At 41.9% G+C, this 22,956-nt stretch overlaps 1 protein-coding gene across 3 annotated transcripts in view; it reads left to right on the forward strand.

The window, feature by feature from the left end:
• Positions 1-1,869: 1,869 nt before the first annotated feature.
• SUSD4 (sushi domain containing 4) overlaps positions 1,870-22,956 on the forward strand; it is a 72,893-nt gene continuing 51,806 nt past the window's right edge. The window contains exons 1-2 of one of the 3 annotated variants that reach the window (XM_059840979.1): positions 1,870-2,020; positions 2,367-2,522. In XM_059840979.1, coding sequence (XP_059696962.1) covers positions 2,402-2,522 — 121 coding nt within the window. In that variant the 5' untranslated portion in view covers positions 1,870-2,020; positions 2,367-2,401. Of the gene's footprint in view, positions 2,021-2,366; positions 2,523-2,560; positions 2,762-20,574; positions 20,680-22,956 lie in introns of those variants that run through there. The other 2 variants (XM_059840978.1, XM_059840980.1) reach the window with 2 other exon arrangements.

The following is a 22,956-nucleotide window of genomic DNA, read 5'->3' on the forward strand; positions in this document are numbered from 1 at the left end:
AGCAAAGCAAAGCAGCTCCTTTCCGTCTGCCTCTCTGTGGCTGAGGTTGCTTCAGGCTTCATCCTCCTCCACCTTTTGCTGCTCCTCACTCAGGTTAGGCTTTCCCAGAGTGCAGGAGCCTTTCCCCGCTCCTGGCTGACATGGATTCCTGCTATACTTCTTCAGCCACTGGGGGCCCAGCCCTTCAGCCACTGCCACCACCTTGCACACAGATGCCCTGCTCAGCAAGAAGAGAATTTTTACAGTTCATTAAGATTTTGAAGAAGAGCTGCTGCACAAGAAAACCTTGATTTCTTGGTGCTGTTGGGAGCAGGGGTGCTCCCACTCATGTGGGGTGGCTGACAGGGTGGCAACTGGAACACTCAGTTGTCCTTCCTCAAGCTGCATGGCATCAAGGTGCAGCTGCACACATGGGTATAGAAACAAGGCAGAAAAAAGAGTTAAGTAGTACCTATCAACACTGACAGACATTAGTTTACTTGCCTCTTCCTCCTCAGAAGTGTCTGGGTGCTCCATCCACACTGAAGGTAGACATTGCATCCAGCACTTTGCATTTCAATTGATAGAGAACATGAATAGCATCAGATTGCTCAGGACATTATCTTTTGCTATTTTGATTTCAAAAATGAAAGCTACCAAACCAGTAACATAAAGACCCTCTTATTACAGATAACAGGAATTGCTGCATTATTGCTCTGTCCTGCCACTTGTAGTAGTCAATGGCTTATTGCCTCTGAAGAACATCTCTATCATGTAACTGTGCCTGTGCTGTGTTTGCATGGCTTATGAGAGCCATTACTGCTCTGAGCTCCCTCTTTGGGCTGGCTGGGGACATGAAAACTGACCTGATCAGGAAATGATGCTTGGTGAAAATGCTCTAGTTTCCAAATTTTCCTGTTTAAAAGCAGCAGCAAAATTCTCTTAGCTGAAAATTGGCTAATACTTCCCTATTCTTAGCAGAATACATGCATTTCACTGTGAGATGCCCATTTCTTCCAGGGGAGATAAAATACTGTGCTTCTTACACTGGCCTTTGAACTGATACATGATTTGAACTAAAATCTATCCTGAAGAGCCTTAAGTTTTAACTTGGAGGAATTAGCATCAGATAGCTGAGACATATGGAAAGAACTTCAGCGCTACCAGTATTTATGATTAACTTTGAAGCATCTGGATGTGCTATGTCCACACACTGTTAATATTACCCCACGTGCCTTTGGGTCTGGGTTTGTACCAAGCATAGGTATGTTTCATTGTAAATGTGTATTCCCTTGTCCCTGGTTTTGTTCCCCTTGCTGTGTCCCAGGAGTGTGCCAAACACCTTAATCTGCTTAGCAGAGTCCTTTTCAGCTAGAGGACACCCTCTGCTACCTTTGAGCAAGGGAAGAGGTGCAATGCCCAGCTGTGGAATGGCACCAGGAAACACAGAGCTACCACACTTGCTGGAGCCATGAGACCCAGTCTCTGATTCAGTGATTCGTGGCTGTGAATTTCACAGATTCACTAAATATAACTGGATGCTGATGCGTAACAGTAAATTGCTCCAGCTGATGGGTGAAGAGTGCTCAGGAATACACCTTCCCACTCCCAAAAACTGTGAAAGATTAGGCACTGGCACCAGCGCGGCTAAACCGTGTCTCCTATCAAACGTTCTGCCTACGTGACAAAGCACAGGGCACTCCAAAGATGCTCCGTCAGTGCTGTGCACCACGAAACACCGTTTGAGGTGAAAACGAGCAGACATTACCGGGAGCGAAGCCTTAACTTCGCCTTCCTCTACCTTGGCAGTGTTGGAACGCCTCCCGGCGCGGGACAGGGGGTGCCCCTGCGGGCCGGGCTGCCCGGGTGGCACAGCGGAAACGGCGGCGCCGTCGTGCACTCGGCTGCCATGCGTGCTTGGCGCGCCGGGGCTGCCCGCGCTCCTGGTGCTCGCGGCTCCCCGTGCCTCCGCTCCACGGCGGCCGGGCGGGCGGGCCGGGCAGGTGCGCGCTGCGGCTGCCGCTGCCTGCCCCGCTCGCAGGTAGGGCTGGCCGGCTGCGGGGTACGCAGGAGTCCCTGTGCGCCTGTGTGGCGTGTGAACGTGTGTGAGTGAGTGTGTGCGTGTGCGCTCCGCCCGGCCCCGGCAGGCTGCCGAGCCGCAGTGGCGGAGGCGGCGGCAGCAGCCGCGGAGGTACCGCCGGCTCTGGCGGGAAGGCCCCCGCAGGTAGCGGCGGCGGGCGTCACGGCTGGGGGAGCTGCAGGGCCTGGAGGGCGGTGGAGCGGGCGGGAACCCGTCCCGGGCCGGGCGGGGGGCGGCGCGGGGACGACCCGCGGAGGCGGCGCGGAGCCCCGGGCAGCGGCGAGGCGGAGCGGCTCTCTCGTTGCAGGTGGCGGCAAACCGAATGCCTTTGGCGGGCAGAAGATGTGTTATGGGAAGCAGGCGAGCGGCGGCGGTGCCCTCCTGGCGGCGAGGCGGCGGGCGCTGGCCGCGGCACTGTGGCTGCAGCTGGCGCTGAGCCTCGGCCCGGGGCCTGCGGCGGGCGGTGAGTGAGTGAGGTGCCCTGGCCCCGTCCCCGGTCCTCTTCTCCGCCCGGCCCCGGCCCGCGCCACCCCATCCCCAGCCGCCCCCGCAGCCCCGACCTGGGGGGAGCAGGGAAAGTTCTCCCCCCTGCTCCTCCCACCCCTTCCCGTGCCCGCCGCGGGGGCGCGCAGCTTTTGTCACCCTGCGTGGGGACCCCCGGCAGGAGGGAGCCTCACCCCGGCTAGGGAGCACTGGCTCTCTGTAAGTACAGCTTCATTTTGAAACAGCGTAATTTTTTTAAATTTAAAGCGGAAAAAAAAACTCCCAAAGATAAGCCTTTCCCCGCCGCGGTCCGCTCAGACATCTCTTGGATGACTCTTAGTGCGAAATCCCCGTGCAGCTGGGGAAAGCAGGAATTTGGGGAGGAAGCTGGCGATTCGGGTTTGCGAATGCAAGGTCCTTCAGCACTCTCCTAGTGGAGGAGCGATCCAGCCTTAGTTGGCTTTTTTAATTTTAATTACCTTTTCAACACTATCATTTAAATTATTGAGCCTGTGAGATATTTCGGGAGGTACTTTTAATTACAAAATTGTTTTAAATTGATTTCATAATTAGACTTGTATTACTGGAAAAATCTTAAAGTAAACTGCTTTGCTGCAAAATGAACTTAGCTGCGATATGAGAGCACCTTCACATTAGTACTCCAGCATGGTATTATATGTTTGTGTTGGGGGAATAAGCCATTTTATGATTGAATCACATCACTAATGGCAGGTAAAGCCCGGTATAAAAATTGCTTGGGCTTCTTCTCATGCCAAAGACTTATGCCAGAATTTTCTAACTTGAATGCCCAAGCCACAAGAGCTCTAGTCCAGACATGGTTTTCATCACTGAATATGGACTTTCAGGAATATGGCTGAAGAGATCTTCAAAAGGTCATCTTGTCCATCCTCCTCCTGATTCAGTCTTATTTTTCTCTCTGGAGACTGCCATTTTCCAATAGATAATGCCATTTTCCCATAGAAATTCCGTGACTGCAAATGTGATTCCAGATAAAAAAGCTTTTAAACCGTTGCAGTCACTACATACCCCTCTTTAGAAATCAATGGCTTTTTATTTTTAAAGTTTATTTTATTGCAACTGTGCAACCTTGATTTCCTGGGCAGCTCATGTTTCAGTGTGGTGATGCTATTCAGCCTGTCCTGTGCCTTTCTTGGGATTGGAGTTGTATGTGCTCCTATCCTTCTCTAACCTCCTTCTTATGGCTCCATTCATAAAAATGAAGTTGCTCCAAGACCCCCTTCTCCCTGAGGCTCTGCATATCCCCCAGTTTGATTGTCAGCACTTACTTAGCCAATTAGTGCAAGAGGTTCTTCAAAATATGGTTTATATCTCCCTCAAATTGAATAGTTTTCATCCCAGCCTGCAATGCTGGTCGTTACATGCTGTTGCCTTTCACCTCAGTGGTGTAACTAATTCTGTATCAAATTTCATTTGTAAATCACTTTAGTGTCTTTCAATAATTTGGGGGTATTTTTGGACCAGAGTCTAGGAAAAGGCAACACACTGAACGATTGTGCATGGACATAATCACTAGTGAAAAACATTCATTGCTCTTCTGATTATTGCTATTATTTTCCAGTGTAATTGTGCTCAGAAGGTAGGCACTTCATAAATCCCAGCAAAGGTACAGTCCTTTCTTGTGGTAGAATATACAGTTGTTGGGTTCCTTTCACCCTGAGTCATTCGAGTGGTAAAAATAATGAGCTTTGTAATTAGAGCAGAGGACTGTGAATTAGCATCCCTCCTATTTTTGGCTCTGTTGTATCTGTGAGCAGGCTCACTGTACTTATGTAGCTTGCTGTGTTTGCTGTGAGGGCTCAGCTTTTGGCTCCCCAGCCTGTGACTCAGAGTTTGGGAACTCTGTAAGCAGCTGTTGACCAAAGTTGTGATTTTCGGGGACCTTTAAAAATTTTGTTTCTGTAGGACTCTCATTTTATGGATTTGTGTATTTAGACACAAAGCATGTGGCATTATTGACTAGTTTGGAAAATGTAGCTCCAGTCTCCTTCTATCTTCTCATTATCTGTTAAATAAGGATAATCATACTTCTCTCAGAGATTAGAAAAGAGCTTTGATGACATTTAATGAAAATACTATGGAGGTGGAAAGAATTTATTTCAAAAGCTTTAGAATAACAGCACTGACAATATGCTGAAATAAAAACTACCTTACATATTAAAACATTAAAACGAATAATTTAGGGTTTATTTTTTTTAAGCAATCTACAGCTTATATTTTGGATTCATTTACAGCTTCTTCCCTTCCTTGGCTGATACCAGGATTTGTCTCCTGTAATAAACCTGTCATGACTTGTGTGACTCCGTGTATTTTATATCTGACTAAGCTCTATTGATTGTCATGTTCTACCATTTCACCCCAAATCAATACTGCTTATAACTCTTTTTTTCTTGTCAATAACCTTACAGAGAATAACTTTGTTTATTACACTTTGACCTTTGCAAAAGTGAATCTAGTGAAAAAATTTGCTGTAGAAGTGAACTCAAATGAGCAAACCTTTCAGCTATCAATATCCCTCATTCATCCCTGATGTATTAAAAACTCTGTTGCTACTTAAGATAAAGTGTATCTCTGATACTTAACCTGTGGCTTTCGTCTAATCATTTTCGTTTACAGAATCATTTAGGTTGGAAAAGACCTTTAAGATCATCAAGCCCAAGTGCCGAGGCCACCACTAAACTGAGGCCACCACTAAACTGTGGTCCCCAGTGCCACATCTACATATCTTTTAAATGCCCCAGGGGTGGCTGACTCAACCACTTCCCTGGGCAGCCTGTTCCAATGCTTGACTTCCCTTTTGGTGAAGAAATTGTTTCTAATATCCAGTTTAAACCTCCTTTGGTGCAACTTGAGGCCATTTCCTCCTGTCCTGTTGCTTGTTACCTGGGAGAGGAGACCATCCACCCCCTGGCTACACCCTCCTTTCAGATGGTTGTAGAGAGTGATAAGGTCCCCCCTCAGCCTCATTTTCTCCAGGCTGAACCTCCCCAGCTCCCTCAGCTGCTCCTCATCAGAAGGGACAAAAAAAGAAACAAAACAGGAGCAGGCTGAGAAGTCTGGTATGAGGAGAAATGAAATGTATAGTGGATGGGGCAGATGACAAGTTACCCTTAAGGTATTGTACAGAGTTCACTGTGAAACTAGTATGGAGAATATAGCTGTAATGATGAATTTTTAAATATATTTCAAATTCCTGCTACTATATTAAAATAGTGGAGGATGATGAAATCTCAAAGGAGAGGGAGAAAAAAAAAGTTCAGTATGCTTCTGGTTTTGAGATTTGTTATGTGGTCTTGTACCCAGATGTGACTTGGGCATGTGTCTGCTTTGTTGTCATGGGTCAGTTGGGTGAATCCTGTTCTTCTGCAGGACCCAGTGGGGAGTCTCAGGGCTGCAGCACTCATCACCATAGGCTTGGAGAGGGCCATGACCTTGTATTGCCTCCTGGCCTTGAGCAGTGTCAGCGTTCTGACTGTATTTCATGGTCTGTTTCATCTCTTTGATGTTCTGCTGCAGAAATGCACACTCCAGTTCCTCCAAATGCCTGGATGGCTCCAGTTTATCTGAACTTTTCCTAAGTTTTTGTTGTACTTTCTGGATTGCTGGTCATTCAGACCATGAGCTTTCTCTCATGGAAACACTTCCCTGAGAATGTGCCTCACTGGCATTGAAGAGAGCTGAGGAATCCTGTGCCTTGGATCTTTCCTTCTGCTCAGACATCCTGGGTTCCTTTGTTGTCATTATAGGATGACGCTGGGTTATATTCAGCTTCTGGTTCCCTGCAGCTCCCAGGGCAAAAAAAGCTCTTTTTTTTGGTGTTGTAATCTCTTGTATTGCACTTACAGTAACAAATTTGTGGTGTTTCCCTGGTTGCATGTTCTGCAGGTGACATCCCTGCATATCAGTAGTACTTTTAAGCTGGGAAGTGCATCATGCACGATTGCAAAGAAATCTGGCATGTTGTGAAACCTTCAAATATACTGAATATTAGTGATTCCATGAAGAATAGTGGTGAGCTTCTTTCTCTAGACTAAGGCTGAATTGTTACTGCTCTGTGATTGTATTACCTTTGACTGAAATTTTGGTTATGCCATGGTTATGATAACTAACCATTGACTTTGGACATAGTGGCCATCAAAACCACATCCCTCAGATTTCTGAAGGTGGTGGACTTGGGGTATTATTTCCCTGGGGTAATACAAGTTTTTGATATGTGATGATGATGATGCAGATCTTTGATAGGGCTGACTTTTTGGCAGCCTGCAGTTGTTTCTGGCAAGAAAAGCCAGCCAGAGATTTGCCATAAGTGCCTTACATGTGACTTTGGGATTATAAAGAAGGTTTTCAGAAAACTGTGAATGTTTTCTGATACCCTCTCACTAAGTCTGGAGCTAATGTATTTTACTGTCTCCCTCTCAGTGCCTCTGCTTTTCTTGTCAAGTGAAGTAGACATTTCAGCCTCGAGTTCCTTGTACATTTGATGAAATCATCCGTTATTTTGCAGGATTTTTCTTAACCTTCAGCTTATTAGAGAAGCTCAGTGTTTTGAAAGGAAAAGATTTTTCCCACAGTGACAGGATCTCAGTCCCATATGTATGTCATGTAACCTCTGTTCTCAGCTCTGATTGCAAGTGGCAAGGCCGGTGGCATCAGAGGATGGCAGTTCATCATTTGTCTTAGTGGCACATCCATCTGCCTACAGCCTTGAGAGAGGTGGGCATGTTTGATAGATTAATCTTAAATCAGTTTCTTAGCACTGTGCAAGAAGGAGCTTTATCACTGATGTGCTGTGTCATTAGGAGACTGAGGTTAACTTTTGCTTTGCTGCTTTGCTCCCTTACTCCCAGGATTGCAATAGAGTATCTTTGATCTCTGTATTAGGGATGATTACAACTTTGGGAGAATTATTTAATTATGCTTTGCTTGATTTTCTCATCTGTGAAGTAGATAAGCGATGTATTTTGTGGGTGTGTTATGAGGGAGTTCAAGAACCTCCCAAAGAAAACGTTGCCAGAATGAGAAATAGAAATTTTAGCAAAGCATAAACTGAGCTTTATCAAAGTAGAAGGCTCTTTACTATTCATTACTTTTGTTGTTGCTATTTGCGGGGTTTAATAATTAAATGTTCTTACCACAATTAGGAAAATGCTATCTTTTTTACCTTTTACAGATTCTTATTGATTTTTTTCCTACGGGATCGATCATGTCCTCAACTTTTTTTTTTCAAATATTGTTAAACTCTGATTGCAGTTCATTTACTTTTATAACAAAACACGCAGTATTAGAAGCAGGAAACCTTGCACTTGTGCTGTGCATTTTCATGAGGTTTTAGGCAGGAAAAGGACACAAAATGTAGCCTGAATTCATATTTGCTGTGTGCTGGTGCAAATCTCAATGAAGGCTGGGCTACACTTACTGGTGAGCATTGCTTAGTCAAAAAATCAGCTTGAGGGATAAAGTGGTGTAGTGTGTACAATTTGATTCACTAAGTGGAAAAATTTGCTTTGCTAACATATTAAGGGATTGAAGATACAAAGATCCTACCAAATTCAGCCATTTAATTGTGAAACTGGCATCTCCTCACTTGGTTTTATGTCTCCTCAGCTACTTCCTTCGAGGTGGCACAAAGCAGAGCATTATGTGACCAACTATGGGCTGTACATTTATTAATTCTCACAGTGGTTTATAACAGCAGTTTTTGGTCCACACTCACCTTCTATCTGACTGCCCCATTGCTTTTGTTGGCACAAAGCTTGGCCTCTTGCTTTTCAGAGCAGGCTCCCAATGGCTTTTCCTGAACAGCTGGACTGCTGATGGGATATATCTGAGTCAGGATGTTTCTTTCTCTTCGTACTGTAAACAGTGGAAGTGGTTGGTGGTGCCATCTGTGCTCACTGAGATCCTATTGGGCAAATGTGTTTCCACATTTGTGACCTTTGATTCTTTTAAATTGAGTAGTGTCCATCCTGGGTTGCTCTTCTGCTTGTTGTTAAGGGATTGTACCAAGCATTTTTTAGCTAGGGAGAGTCTAAAATTTATCAGGAACATTTCTGTATTAATTGATTTTGTCACTGATGACCAACTTCAGAAAGGAGTATAGGGACTTTTCTGCCAGCACCCCTGCTTACTTTTGATAAACCTGTCTCAATAAACCCATAATTTGACAAATATTCTTGCTTGTGGTAGCTTAATAGTAACAACAGTAATAAAAATGTGACTTTTTTTCATATGGCTCTTCTCAGCCATGGAGTTTAAAGCAGTTTATAAAGGAACGTAAGTTTTATTATGCTCCTTTGCAGATGGGAAAATGAGTGTAGAAAGATTAAATGTCTTGAAGACACATTTCATGTAAGAAACAGATGTTGCCATATACAGGGAAGAAACTCTTTGGATCTTCATCCTTCACTTTCTTCTATAAATAGAATTTAGGGGAATTCCTAATCCACATTTTTATAATATGGTCTCTATAATAGGATTTTTTGGCTGTGACTGTCTTCTAATTGAGATGAGCAACTGATTTCCTATTCACTTAAATTGCTACTTAAGCAAGTCACAGAGAGTTTTTCCAGTGTGGTTTATTTGTGTGACTCCTTTATGTCTCAAATAGCACATGGCATTTTTCCAGACGCCAAAAACATCTTCAGAATAACAATAAAAAAAAGTGCCATGAGTTAAGGTGGAGCCCTGAAAAATGGTATTATGCAGGTTTCTCATGGTGTATTCTCATTCTTCCATATTAAGAAGAGGGGTATTTCTGCCTTGCTCAGTCATGTGGTTCATGATCACAATTTACACGAAAGAGCAACATTAGAGTAGTACTGCATGTGTTTTAAATGATTTCTAACATACTTAAACAGTTAGAGAGGAGAAGATCGTTGCATGACAGGCAGCTCTATGCAGGCTGTGGCTTGAGTGCCATTGCTTATACTGCCTGTCCCTCTTTAGAAATCAGTGGATTTGTAATGTGTTCCCATAAAAATATGGGTTCGGCTTACAAATGTTTGCTTATGGAAACATAAGATGTAATGCAGAGGACACGGAAGGATAAAACAGGTCTGGTCCCTTGATCCTTTCTGCACATGGTGAAGCACAGCTAACAGTGCAGCAGAGTTTCTGTGTCAAGCCAAATTCTTAAACATGAAAAATTACAAACTGAAAAGAGGAAACAGCTTACAATAGCCTGAGGAAGAAAGTAAGTTATATTACTAGGGGTTAGGTTATGTAGAAGTTGGGTTATCAAGGGTATCATGAGATAATATCCTAAAAATACACTCTCTTGTACACTGCTTAATAAAAAATGAGATATGGCATGCACATGGATCAGAGGAATCATATCACTGGACTCCCATTCCGGAGACTGAGAGAACATGCTAAAAAGAAGAGGTTGTCTTTGAAAATGCAAAGCCTTCAGATCTTTTTTGGCACTGCAGTAAGGCAGCAGGACTCATAGCTGTTTATCTGTCAGGAGGCTGGTGAACACCATACAGATTCAAGAGAAAAGCTGTCATACAAGCTGAGAGGGAGGAAAAGATGCTCAGAAAAAGAAGCCTGTAAACATGGGGTCAGTTCTCACTTCTGCCATTAGTACCAGCAAGTGTGTACAGTAAAAAACTATGGAACAGAAATTTCATTTCCATCTCTAAAGACACACACTTGGGAGCAGAGTCACAGAAATAGGACTGGAAAAGAGCTCAGAAGTGCTGGTAGTTTCTCCTCCTGTTCAGAACACAGGAGTCACACATTTACCTCAGGCATGTTACCATTTGAGACTTTAGGTTTGAAGCTCTGCCATCTATCCAAATGCTTCATTCTCAAATGTTATAAATGGTTTTGTCTAACTCAAATTGTCATTGCTGTAACATAGGACTCTGAGGATTTCCATCTCTAGTGTGGGATTCCCAAGCGTTACTTCCTCCACTGTGCTGCTTGTCAGTAGAAATCCATCAGTGCTGTGTTTTGGGGCATCCTGACTGCTGCTGTCACTTTCCTGGGTCAGGCTGGAAGAATGAAGACTGCCCCAGCGAAGAGTCTTTCAAAACTTATGGATTATTTAATATCCTGGGACCGGAAGTTTAGCTGGGCCTTCCCTAATGTTCATGTGTTGCTGCCAGCACAGAAGGAGGTGTTGTGATTCTTGATGGTGTAACTTCCATTTTTCTGGTTTGGTGAAGGTCACAGCTAAGTTTGTGCTTAACACAAGATCAGATATTTTACCAGCAGCTATCAAAAAGGTGAGCTTTACCTTGCTTGTTCTGAAGGGCTTGCAAAGATTTTCCAAAGTCACAACTGGAAAGCATCAGGAATAAATCTCAGAGCCCTCCCATAAAATATGCTTATTTACACAGTCTGCTCTCCTTGGGGATATTAGACCTACTCTTTGTACTTGATCATGATGTAAACAGTATGGTTATTGCCACTGTAAATTGCACCCAAGTGAATTTGTATTTCACTTCTGCAGACTGAATGAAGTTGTATATACTGAACAGCCCTGTGGTAATAGATTAGATCCACACAAAAGCCAGCCAATAGTTTAAGACTTCCATGTGTGTTTGGAAATAAACAATTTTAACTGGAATTTTCATAAGCAACTGCTTGACAGCTGTCACCCCTAGCTCCTGCATTCCCATTTCCAGTGAAATGGTTGGTAATTGTGGCTATCCAGAAAAATTATGTCATTCAGGAATAGCAGGGGGAGAGGTGGGTGATATTGGACAGTGTGTGGGGAGGAGTTGCTTGGTTAGGCTAAACTGGAAGTCAGATTTAGAGCAGCACTAAGAGGTGAATTAGCTAGAGGTGATCTGCAGTGGTGTGGGGATGGAAGTCAACAGCACTACTTGCTTGGGTAAATCTTTTAGCTGTAAGAACTTCATGGCATAGAGTGCAGGCATTTTTTATGTATTTCTAATTCTCTGTGGAAGCCTACCATGCTATTACTGTGTTTGTGTAAGAATGATTTGTATTCTGAAAGCAATGGGTACTTATTAGAGAGAGGCATTTTTCTGTATCTCTCCACTTAGTTGACATTTTTAGGGATATTTTGTACACATCATCTTACTCAGAGAAAACAAAAATGATCCACGTAGAACTGAAAATAAATAATAAATAATTTGGTCTCCTGTAAATTGGACTTATAAAATAGCTTGATTGCAATTACCAGCTTTGCAGTAATCTTGGAGGAATTAAGATAAAATGGTGTTATCATGAGCAGTAGTAAAAACGAAAATACACAGACATTTGTGTTGATCTTGTAAAAGGGCAGAACATTCTTCTCTCCTCTGAAGGGGGACCATGACTTCCCCCAAAAGTACAGTCACAACCATTCTGGGGGAGCACCAAGTGGCTGCAGCCACAATCCTGGGTGCCGCTCTATCCCTCCTTGGGTTTAGAGATAATCATCCTGGGCAGTTCTTTCCATTGCTGACTCAATAACATCACATGCTCTTTTCTCTGCTCTCCTTGTTCTCTTCTCCAAGGCTGGGGGGTTCTACTGTGGGGCCAGGGAAGAAGTATGGAGGATACAGTCTCTTTTCTTCAGACATAATTCAAGGTTAATACCATCTGGAGTTACATGGGTGAGCTGAAAGGTGACATGGCTGTGACAGCTGTGGGTTGACATGGCTGTGACAGCATAGTACCCACTTTTTAAAACTCCCCCTCACTCTGCCCTGGGGGATTCATTTCCCAACAAGAGAGGCTGTTGTTTCAGGCAGCCGTTCTCTTTTCACACTCAGAAATGTTTGCCCAGATGGAAGAATCCAGCTTTCAAGTCTAGCAGAGTCCTTCCCTGCTGGTAGCCTGTGCATCATCTGTCACTGCTGTCCTGATCCATTGCATCTATGTTAGAGACCAGCACAAGGAAGGTACAGTCTAGGACTGATTTTGTCAAGACTAGGCTGGTCTGTGGAGGCTAAGATATTTTAGTTCAAGGGGAAAATCCCAGTAAAAAAAATATAGGAATGATTGCACAATGTGTGTAGATGAAGCCCAACTCCATTATACCTATGATCTCTTGGAAATTAGGTCATGATGGGATATGCCTCTGCACAGTGGCTGTAAGAGATGCTAGTGGAAGAAATTGCAGGAAGGGGCATCTGGTTATAAAGGAGGGGTACATATCTGTCTTTGCATGCAGCCATGCACTAACACACTTAGCATGCCCCTTATTAATCTTATGGATAGGTGGATGGGTAGGGAGGAAGATTAATAGTGAAGTGTATGCATATATGCTGAATGAGAGTAAGAAACTAAGGGAAAAAACCCCACAACCCAGGAATGAAACAGCAAAAAATACACTATGCTCATTGACAGTCTTTCCAAGATTCTTATGCTGGTTCTTAGCATTTATGAGGTTGCTTTTTACACTGAAAAATGGATGAGCGCTGCCTCTAATGCTTCTGTTTAGTCACAAGAGTGACACTGGATTCATGTGAAGAACAGAGAGTGGGAAAGTGTTTGGTATATTTAGATTCTATTTCATTTTTATTTCATATTCAGTAAAGTTACAGAGATGTACTTCATTCCTCATATACAAGAGAATTCCATCAGATAAATTGCGTTCACTGCAGGGAGAGGAATTTTGTCAAAACCAAGATGAAAGATGCCTTTTTGCAGTAGCCTTGATGTACTAGGAAGTGTGTTTCCTGGATACTACTAATAGGTGTATTTTTTAACTGTGGGTTCTGCATGTGGAAGAGTTTTCTTGGTTCTTCCAAAAGGCTGTCTGAGAAACCTTGTACTTAGAGCAGATAGATCTGTGCTGCTCAGGAAGTCCGTATGTCAGCCAGGCCAAGGTTACAGGACTGAAAAAAAGAGTATTTTGAATTTTTTTTTATCACGCCAGCGTTTATTAGAATATTAATAAATGTAAGAGGGCACTCATTTAAAGTAGCTCAGAATTATGTCAACTGGAGGTTTTGCTGCAGTGCATTAGTATCACAGGTAAATGATTCATGACTTTTGCCATCCTGGCCTGTTTGAAGCTGTGATTTAAGAATGCAGACTTTCAGGGAAAACAATTCTAAATCTGATCTGATTTTTTTAATATATTTTATAAATCTGATCTGCTAATTTTTTTTTCCCAAAGGAACAATGTAGCAGCTCCCGGCTGCAGCTATGTAGTCATCTTAGCATTTGCTGTTTATGATCCCTTTTTGCCGTACTTAATCTCAGTTTAATTCTTTGCTTGTTTTATTGGAGAGGGAAAAGTCCTTTTGTAGTGCATATATACTTATAGTGTTAGAAAAAATATCCTCAGTATGCTGAGGTTTTCTGTCCTTGCTGTCAAGTGATTCTGTTATCATAAAATCTCCTCTGAAGTACAAACCCCAGGCAGTGCAGGAAGCTGCAGCAGGGTTTCAGAAGCCAGTGGGACTGGCAGCTTACTGAGAATGTTAACATGAGACTGCTGTTTGTTAGCTTGGAAGTCCGTTTGCTAGTTTTTCCCTGATCTGAATGTGTTTGGAAATTGGATAATGTAGGGATTTTCCTGTTTATCAGCTTTCAATTTGTCCTGTGAATTTCCTATCTTGCTCCAAGGCAGTCATTCAGGCTATGGGGACTCTGGTCCCCAGCACCACAGCCAAATTTCCTACAAGAGCAAATCTGGATCCTCTGTATTACCTTCTACACTTGACCTCATGAATGGAGGAAGTAGGGGTGGGAGGAGTTTGTATGAGGTGAAGAGATTTGTTTCCTCATGAAACAGTTCTAAAATGATGCCCCCCCTCAATGTACATGCAGGGATGAGGAAAATCTGCTTTTTTTTCTACAACACAAGATGATGCTGGTCTTTCTGGTCAGATGTACAGTCTCTCTTTTCAGTGCCTGAAGACCACTCATTCATTCTCCCTTACATCCTTGTCAGCCTATACTTACCTCTTCCTCTGGCTTATTTGTAAAAGTACTTACCTGAAAATAAAATGAGCAGGTGGACTAGTGCTTTTCTGGGAGATTCTCTGGGAAGCTACAAGGCAATTAAAAAATGTTTAATATGTCTCTTTTTGTAATTTGGCTCCCATTCAGCCTTCTCCAGATCATCTGGTCTCTCTGCTGTCTAGATCAACTAGCTTTTAAAAAATGTCTTCATGCACACTTTTTGACCGTTTGCCTTGATCAGAAATACAAAAAAAAAGAGTCAGAAAAACAAGACAGGGATGTATGTGCTAGATGGGGGAAAATGTCAAGGGATATATTATTCAGAGCTTTATGTAAAACTTCCTTTTTTTTCCTAGTTGTAATGGTAGTTTCACTCTTGCCTCTCTTATTGAATTTGACTGTATTCATTTGGTGTGTTATGGGCTATCTTAGTGAGTTTTGAAAGCAAGGTCTGGTCAGTGTCCAGTCCTGAGTGTTCCTTAGTATCAGTTCATATGATCTGTGGTAGGAAGGGAATGATTCTGTACATCCAAGCCTAATGACCTGAATTTATAAAGCTAAATAGCAAAACTGCTACTGGCATGACTCACTATTATTTTTAGCTCTGAAGAGGAGACAGTGGAGCACAGGTTTACCTTTCCATACCAACTGTGCCTTTTGTTGAACAATCTGATCTTGCTGAGAGGTTTAATGTTCATCTTTCTTTTTTTAACCAGGTTCTGAAAGATGCCATGCATCTGTTTCGCTCCTATTCATAATAGGCTCATTCCTTTAGAGAATGGTTCTCTGCTCCTCTGGTGCTGTACAGGCCCTTGCACAGGATAGAGACTTTGCAACTTGAATTGTTGCTGGAAACAGCCAAAGTAGAAAATGTGACTGATTTAACTGAAACAGCAACACAGAAGTCTGTGGATTTCGTTTGTGCTATTTAAAGTATAAATATTTTCTCCATTTTCCTTCAGAGTGCTAATTATTTTATGTTTAAAGAATGATTTTCAGAGGTTAGACATTTGATAGTATGAAATAATAAAGGAAAAATCGCGTTTTCTCGTGGAATAACTGATCTGGATTCAGTTTGGAAAAGTGATTTCTGAAAGCTTTTGCTCCTAATCTTATGGAGTGCTGCAAAACCTACCAGGCTGCATGGGCTCTGCTCCTGCCAGGTTTACCTGGGGAATACCTGGTCATTACAATCCTCTGTTGTATCCAAATAGTTCCAGTTTCTAACATTCAATTTTTAAGTTAAAGTGAGTGGTGATACTGTCAGATTTGAAAGAAAAAAACATGTTTGCATCTTAAAAAAGCAGTGACATGACTTTGGAGTTTAAGAACTCCTTTAGAATTAGTTTAAGCACTGAAATAAGCCTGAAGTCCCTAAACTTTCAGTGAAACAAAGGGCCTGAGCTGATGTGAAGGTGCAGGGCAGACCAGAGAGGTTCTAATGCCTTTGGGACACTTGCTAAGACTGTGACCAAAGCAAAAACCTGCATTCAGATTACTGAATAGTGGGATTTAGGTTCTAGTCGGTGGCTCGTAATGGTGATGCAGCATACTTGCTAAGGAGATTACTGGTTTTATGGTGAGTTTAAGAAAAAAAAAATTTTTAAATCACTTTAGGAGACTGCACATGCAGCAACCTTTTAATGGAAAAAACCCCACCTTACCAGGATTTAAATCTAATTTGAATTATCTCTTAAGAGGGACATATGATGTTGAATGTCAACTGAATGATGCTTGTATGTTCTCTGTAGTGAAGTCTTGGTCTGCTGCATATGGAAGACTTACCTGAGCCAAAAAGGGTAATAAGGAGCACAGGGGAAGAATGTGCTTTGCGTTATCAGGGGATTGCAAATTCAGATAAAGTAAGACACACATTTTGTCAAAGAAGTCGGGTATGTAAGTTTAAAGCTTGCTCTAGGCTGTTTTACTTAGCCATTACTTCCAACAGCTGATAACCTAAAGTGACACTGACCTTGACAGACTTACAAGGAAAAACTTGCACAGGGATAAATTATTTCTTGTTCAGTTGCTCAAGTATATGAGATGCAGTCCAGCATTCCTTCAGTATTTGATTATGGGTGTTTGTTTTATCCCAGAACAAACATACTGATTGCAGACAGTGGAAATAGAACAGTCTCTCTGTATATTTGAGCTCTTCTCTATCCAGGGGCATAGTGATGCTGCTGAGTTTGTGCTGTGCTGTTCTCTCCACTCGCCTTCTTGACTCATCCATTTTTAAAGCTGTAATGCATGGAGTAGGAAGTAGAGTTTTGCTCAATAACTGTGCAGTCAGGATTTTTGGCCAGATTATCTTCTTTCTGGCCTCGTTGCCTTCATGTCCAGGAGAAATTTCATGACCTTGGTGTGTGGACACACAATTCCAATAGCACAGCTAGTTTTCAAGTGTTGTAAGTGGCTGCTTTGAGGCTGTCAGTGTTTTGAGACACAGTGGAGGCAACTTAGCCACAACATCACTATTTTTAATGCACCCTTGATGTACTGAATCACCGTACCTCCTGCTAAATCTGTCAGGGTCTGTGGGTGGTAAATTCTGCTAGGGTGTAATTCCCTTTTCTTGTGAGGAGCTACCCAGACTCAGGAAATAAAATGCTATGGTGAGAACAGAACTCAGCTGTACCCTCCCCCTGCTCGTCATAGTGATTTCTGTATAACAGAATTGGGCTGTTCTGAAGTCATAGCCCTTTCCTGGATTTGTGGCCCAGTGGACAGAGTTTGTTGGTTTCTTGGACTAACTAAATGCTGTCAATGCCAAAAGTCCCACAAATATTATAATTTTCAGCTTAATATATTAAAATGCCTGTTATAAAAAAGCCACCAACATAATAAAAACCCTGGCCCAAAAATGTTATGTGATACCTCTGGGAAAGTGACAGCTGAAGGGTCCCTTCTAGATTTTCTGTTGAGTGACTTGCTGGGTTCAGAGATGCTTTTGCACATGCTACTTTGCCCATCTGTTCTCCCTGCTTCCTCAGATCTCCTGAGCAGACAGACAAGCACAGCTCAGAAGACTTCTTTTCTCTCTGCCCTTCAGAGAGAAGAAATTATGTCAACTGCAATACGCTATTTGAATGCAAAAAACCCTGAGCTGCAAAGTAAAAAAACCCCAGATAGTATCCCTGTGGTGTGTGAGTTGCCCGAAGAATCCCAGTTCCCTTTGTTTAGCAGTGGTGACTGAATTACAGACCTGACATTTTTGGACAGCCATGTTTTTTGTTTGCTTGCTCCTCTGTTAGACATTTAAAGGATATAATGCTGTGATGAGAAACGGCTTAATTTATACCATTTGCTTTACCAGCATAGCTTTTAAGTCAATAATATGTTGTAAGACTCAAGCTCTTTGTGAGCTAAATCTCTTCTGACAACACATGATTGATTCAATTTTGCAGATGGGACTCAACCTGTCTTATGATTACCTGTTGTGTCTCAACCTGTCTTATGATTACTTGCACAGAGACCAAGCCACTGACAACCCAAAAATGTTAATTTAGGTGAATGCTCACACATATGCTTTACACATATGTGAACACCCACTCCTTTGTGCATTGCTGGAGGAAAAAATATACTTGTACACAAGAATCCTGTTCTTTATACATGGGGAATGCAGGATGCAAAGTTATGCAGTCAGAAATAGGAGCAGGGGGTTGAAATGTCAGCTTGTAAACAAAAATGGAAAATTAATATTGAATGGTTGTATATTCAAGAGGGCTGAGCATGACAGGGATTTGTACTTGATTCATCTTTCTTCAGCAGGTCAGCCCTTGTTGGCTCCAAATATGAAGCTCCTTTCACCTGGAGGCCTTCTCTTACTATACTCTTGTGGGATACCTGTCTGTCCCACAGCCCTAGGACACTTGACACTAATTCCCAGTAATTGCTATCAGTGTATAAGAAAAAGCTGGTACTGAGTCAGCAAAGAGAGGGAATTGTTCTGCCATCCCTGGAAGTTTTACATTTAGCACAAGTTGTCACACAAGGCTGCTGTGGCCTCCCCTCTGTGTTTTCTGAGTGTTGCCTGGTTCAGTGAAGACCATGGGAGTTCTGCATCAGAAGTAAAATGTCACAATTAAGTAGAGAAATTCAGTTTCCAAGTTTTCATGGAACAATTTCTTATTGCAGAATATTCTGAGTTGGAAGGGGCTCACAAGGATCATGGAAGTCCAACTCCTGGCTCTGCACAGATTGTCTCACGGATAATCCATTTAGAATCATACTTTTAGAGATACACTAAGCATTAGAAAGCATTTGAAAATATAAAATTTAGCTCACTTTTCATTTTTCTTTAACTTAGTGCCAATTTAGAAATTATTATTCCTGTTCAATAGACTTCAGTTGTAGCAGGCTAATGCCTACAGCAGAACTTTTCTGCCCTCCTTGGTCCTGTCTGTGACTTATGAAACTGAGCAGGGAGACCCTGGGTCTCTCTGAAGGCTAGATTATGACTCCAGTTTATTTGCACAACTGATGGCTTGAATTTCTTTTACATTCCAGAATTTATCCTCTAAGCATTTATTTTCCCATTTAATGAAAAATCTTTGCCTGGGGCTGAGTCCTGACACATGAGGTGGCATTTCAAGATCAAATGTTATTAATGTAAAAAAAAAAGCACTGGAGACCCCTGATTTAATTTAAGGACTTATTTTCAGATGTGATTTATCCCAAATTTCAAGTAAAAGTCCATGGATGTTGTGATTTTGTACCATTTTTTGAAAGCAGATCCTGACCTAAGACACCTCAATCATATGGCACTGTTAGTGAGGAAGGCCACTGTACTGAAATCTCTTTAAAATGTGACCATCTACCCAGTGTTGTGCAAAGGCAGCAAATACTAATTACAGAATGTTCTGACGTCTCTGGACTTTTGACACAGCTGAATCTGACCCAATATGTTCACAAAATTGAAGTTGATGTATATTGAAAACTGCACAGCTCAGTAACACTTTGTTTTCTGAACTGCTTTACCTTTGTAATAAGTATATTAGACAAAAGGAATATATTTTTTAAAGGCATTCAGTACAAATTTGCATGAAAATGGTACTGTTGCTACAGGATTTATTATGAACTGTTACATAAATAATCTGCTTTTAAACAGCCTCTAAATACCTATTTATGCAATGTAGCAGTTGAAAAGTTAATATGTATTTTAAGACTGACAGTAGCTTACTGTGTTCAGCATCTTTGGCTTGTACAGCAGAACATTTTTCACTTAACATATTTGAAAAACAAAAGCAAATTCCAAGACACACACTGTGCACACACACACAGGATTTAAATATAAAGTTCAAGTCGCATTATGAGTCAGCTGCAAGCAGGAAAATATTAAATCTGACATTTTTTTAGTGGACCTGCTTCTGTGCTTAAATGTTATAAAGGTTATTTGTCAATATATAATGCTGTACATGCTATGAGTTGAACGACCTAAGCCAAAAAGGTTTTTAAATGCATAAATGTTAAGAACTGGAACTACACAGTCTGATCCCCTTAGCCAAGCCCATGAGAGGACTCCTTCAGCCACTCCGTTCAGTTCTGCTTTACTCTGTCTGCAAAACTGCTCACAGACCTGGGGCCTGCTTAACAAGGGCAGTGTCTGCATCATCTTGCCCTGTTAACAGCAGTGGCTCTTAGTGTTGTCTCCCTGCTTTTAAATCCAGCTTCTGACTCTGCATTGAGAACCTGTCTTATGGCCTCTGAGTGAGGTCATGTGTCCCTTGCTGCCAAAACTGATTGTGTTCTGTGAGTGGTTTTATCTGTTAGACCATTAATGAATCTTGCTCTAAAACATCAAGCTTAACAGCAAAATTGCAGGTTTTTCATAGGCAGTGAAATAATCTTGACATTGCTCCAGGCTTGTATTTGTGGGATTTTTATGCAACGTGCTTCTTGAATGGAGTGGAATATTGTATTCTGCCGACTCATTCTTCTGTTCTTCATGTAAATATATACTCAAGTGTTTGCTGAAGTGATTTTTTAAGTCAAACAGGTTTTATTTATTTAAGCGTGAATCTCCTATCCACTCTACCCTCGCAGGTGACAGTTCCTAAGATTGATTATTCAGGATGAACACCTTTCCTTATTCAACAATATGTCTTCTGCATGTGCAGGAGGACACTCATTCTATTCTGAAGTTGTCACCACTTCTGCTCAGAGATGCTGCCCCTGCTTTGGCCTCACCATGTGGATTCTCCAGGGCCTGCTTGTGCCTCCAGGTACCCTTGGAACCAGTTGCCATACTGTTGGATTTGTCTTGTTCTTAAGTTTGTATGGCCAGGACAAACAGCTGCTGTGTGAAAGGAAGGCAGTGCCTGTCCCTAGTCTGCCCGAAAGGGGCTGATCTACTGTGATCCTGCTGAGTGTGGGACTTGTCATGCAGGAGCAGCTGAGATGTCCCTGTGCACTTTGGTGCACTGGGACACAGTGGTGAGAATCCAACCCATATTCTGCCCCACAGGGTGAGTTTGTTTCAGGGGTGCATAGCTGTGGCTTCATATTTGAAATCTGGAGGAATAAGTTGCTGAAGTAATTGTTAGTAATTTGTGTTTCTATTCAATTTTGAAATTAATACATGATTTTTTTTCAGGGATGTGTTAATGGTGCCAAGTGAGAAGACTCCTTGGGCAAAAGATCTGACTACTTAGAAATTAAAATGGTGCAGAATAGATAAAATATCTAGAAGATGATAGTTTTATCCTTTGGGTATATGTCTGTGTAGGCTGAAGAAATTAGTGGAGCTGGTTTCCCACCTTAGTTTTCTTAATGCCCTGTATGTGTTTTCTTAATGCCCTGTATTTTGGTTTTATAAGCAATCATGCACACGTGCTTTCTGATTTCTCTCTTTCAGACTCTGGAAAGTTCTGATTTCTATAATGGATCTAGAGTTATAAAGATTTAAATTGTGAAATATATTAAATAAATAATGTATTTCTTTAGAATCATCCTCAAAACTGAAGACTCAAGATACTTGTTTTGAATGCTTCTTGAAGACTTTCTAAATCCCTGTCTTCTCAATCTCCTGGAAGGAGGGTGTGCTCACTTGTAGCTTACAGTCTGTCCTTGTACTAGGAACAATCCTTTGAGATGCAGAGACCATAGGTAATCAATCCTGCATTCATTTTTCAACAGAAGAATTAATCTGACTAATATTCAGTAGAATTTTGCATTGAGAGAGATGCAGAAATATTGTGAACCAATGTGAAAGCACTTAGGCTTTCACATTTTTAACTGTTAACCCTTGTGCATCTGTATAATGTGTTCACTGTTAACCCTTGTGCATCTGTCTAACGTGTTCAGATGTCTAAGACTAAAGCTTTCTGTCAAAAAAAAAAGGTCAGAAAAGGAAACACTGCCCATATATACTCCCCCTTTCCTCTGCAGTGCATTAAGCAAGAATGCAACATGGCAAAATTTTTATTGATGCTTTTTCCATTTATTTGCATTGAAAAAATTCCTATAGAATGGTGAGTTATTGTGACCTGAGCCTTTTGTTTCATTCTTGTAAGAGTAAGTTTTGAGATCACAATCATATTCTATAGGTGAGATCTCAGCAGAAGAGGTGGAATTCTGCCACCCTTTGTCACTGCATCTGTTGTATTGCAGGTCTTGTCTTTTGAATCTTGATCCTGCTTGCACTAGGAGATGGTGCAACCTTCTCACAGTGTGATTTGGAAGATCAATTTGATTTTGGCTCCTGGCATACTGGGTCATTAGGAATGTGTTCTTCCTTCCCTTAGTTATGAACTCTGTAGCTTCCATCTGCCGCCATATACAGTGGGATAGGGTAGTTGATCCAGAAGATCCAGAGGAAGATGTAGTGTGCTTTGGCCATGTCTTCAAGTCATGGAAGAAGCCTTTAACTGTTGAGACAGGTTTTATCATTACAGAAGCCATGTGGACATTGAATTAAGAATCCAGAAGATGCTTCAGACTGCAACAGGCTACTGACCTTTGATTGGAAGCAATCTTCATGATGTAACAAATTCTGTAGAATATTTTCCTTTTCAAGGATTTTCTTCTCCCTTGGAAAGACCTGGGAGTTGAGATAGCCCAGTGAAAGTTTCATCTCTGTGTTTGAAGTGACAGATGTAGAACGTTGAAGATGAGTTTTGTTTCATAGGAGGCATAAGACTGGTGTTCACGCAAGTTTATTTTCTTTTGTTTGTGCAGGAGAGAGTGGAATCTTATCAAACTACTCCAGAGAGATGTTTTCAAAGCAGAAGACTATGACTCTCTCTTCTGGTCCTGTGTGAATGTCTGAGAGGAATGTTTTAAGTCAGGGTAGCTGCACGCTGAGCACTCAACTTAAAGTATCATGTTTGATTCATCAACACTTCACAGTTGGCTGTAACAAATTCCACTGCCTGGTCTAGTCTAAAGGATCTCTTTTTTTCTTTGCCATTTGTGCATCAGCATCCAAGTCTGGTGTTATGCAGGCGCACATTTTAAAGGGGAGTTCATTTTCAGACACTTACAAATCTTATTAGTCAGTC

Source organism: Haemorhous mexicanus, chromosome 3, assembly GCF_027477595.1.
Source record: "Haemorhous mexicanus isolate bHaeMex1 chromosome 3, bHaeMex1.pri, whole genome shotgun sequence".
Classification (NCBI taxonomy): Eukaryota; Metazoa; Chordata; class Aves; order Passeriformes; family Fringillidae; genus Haemorhous; species Haemorhous mexicanus.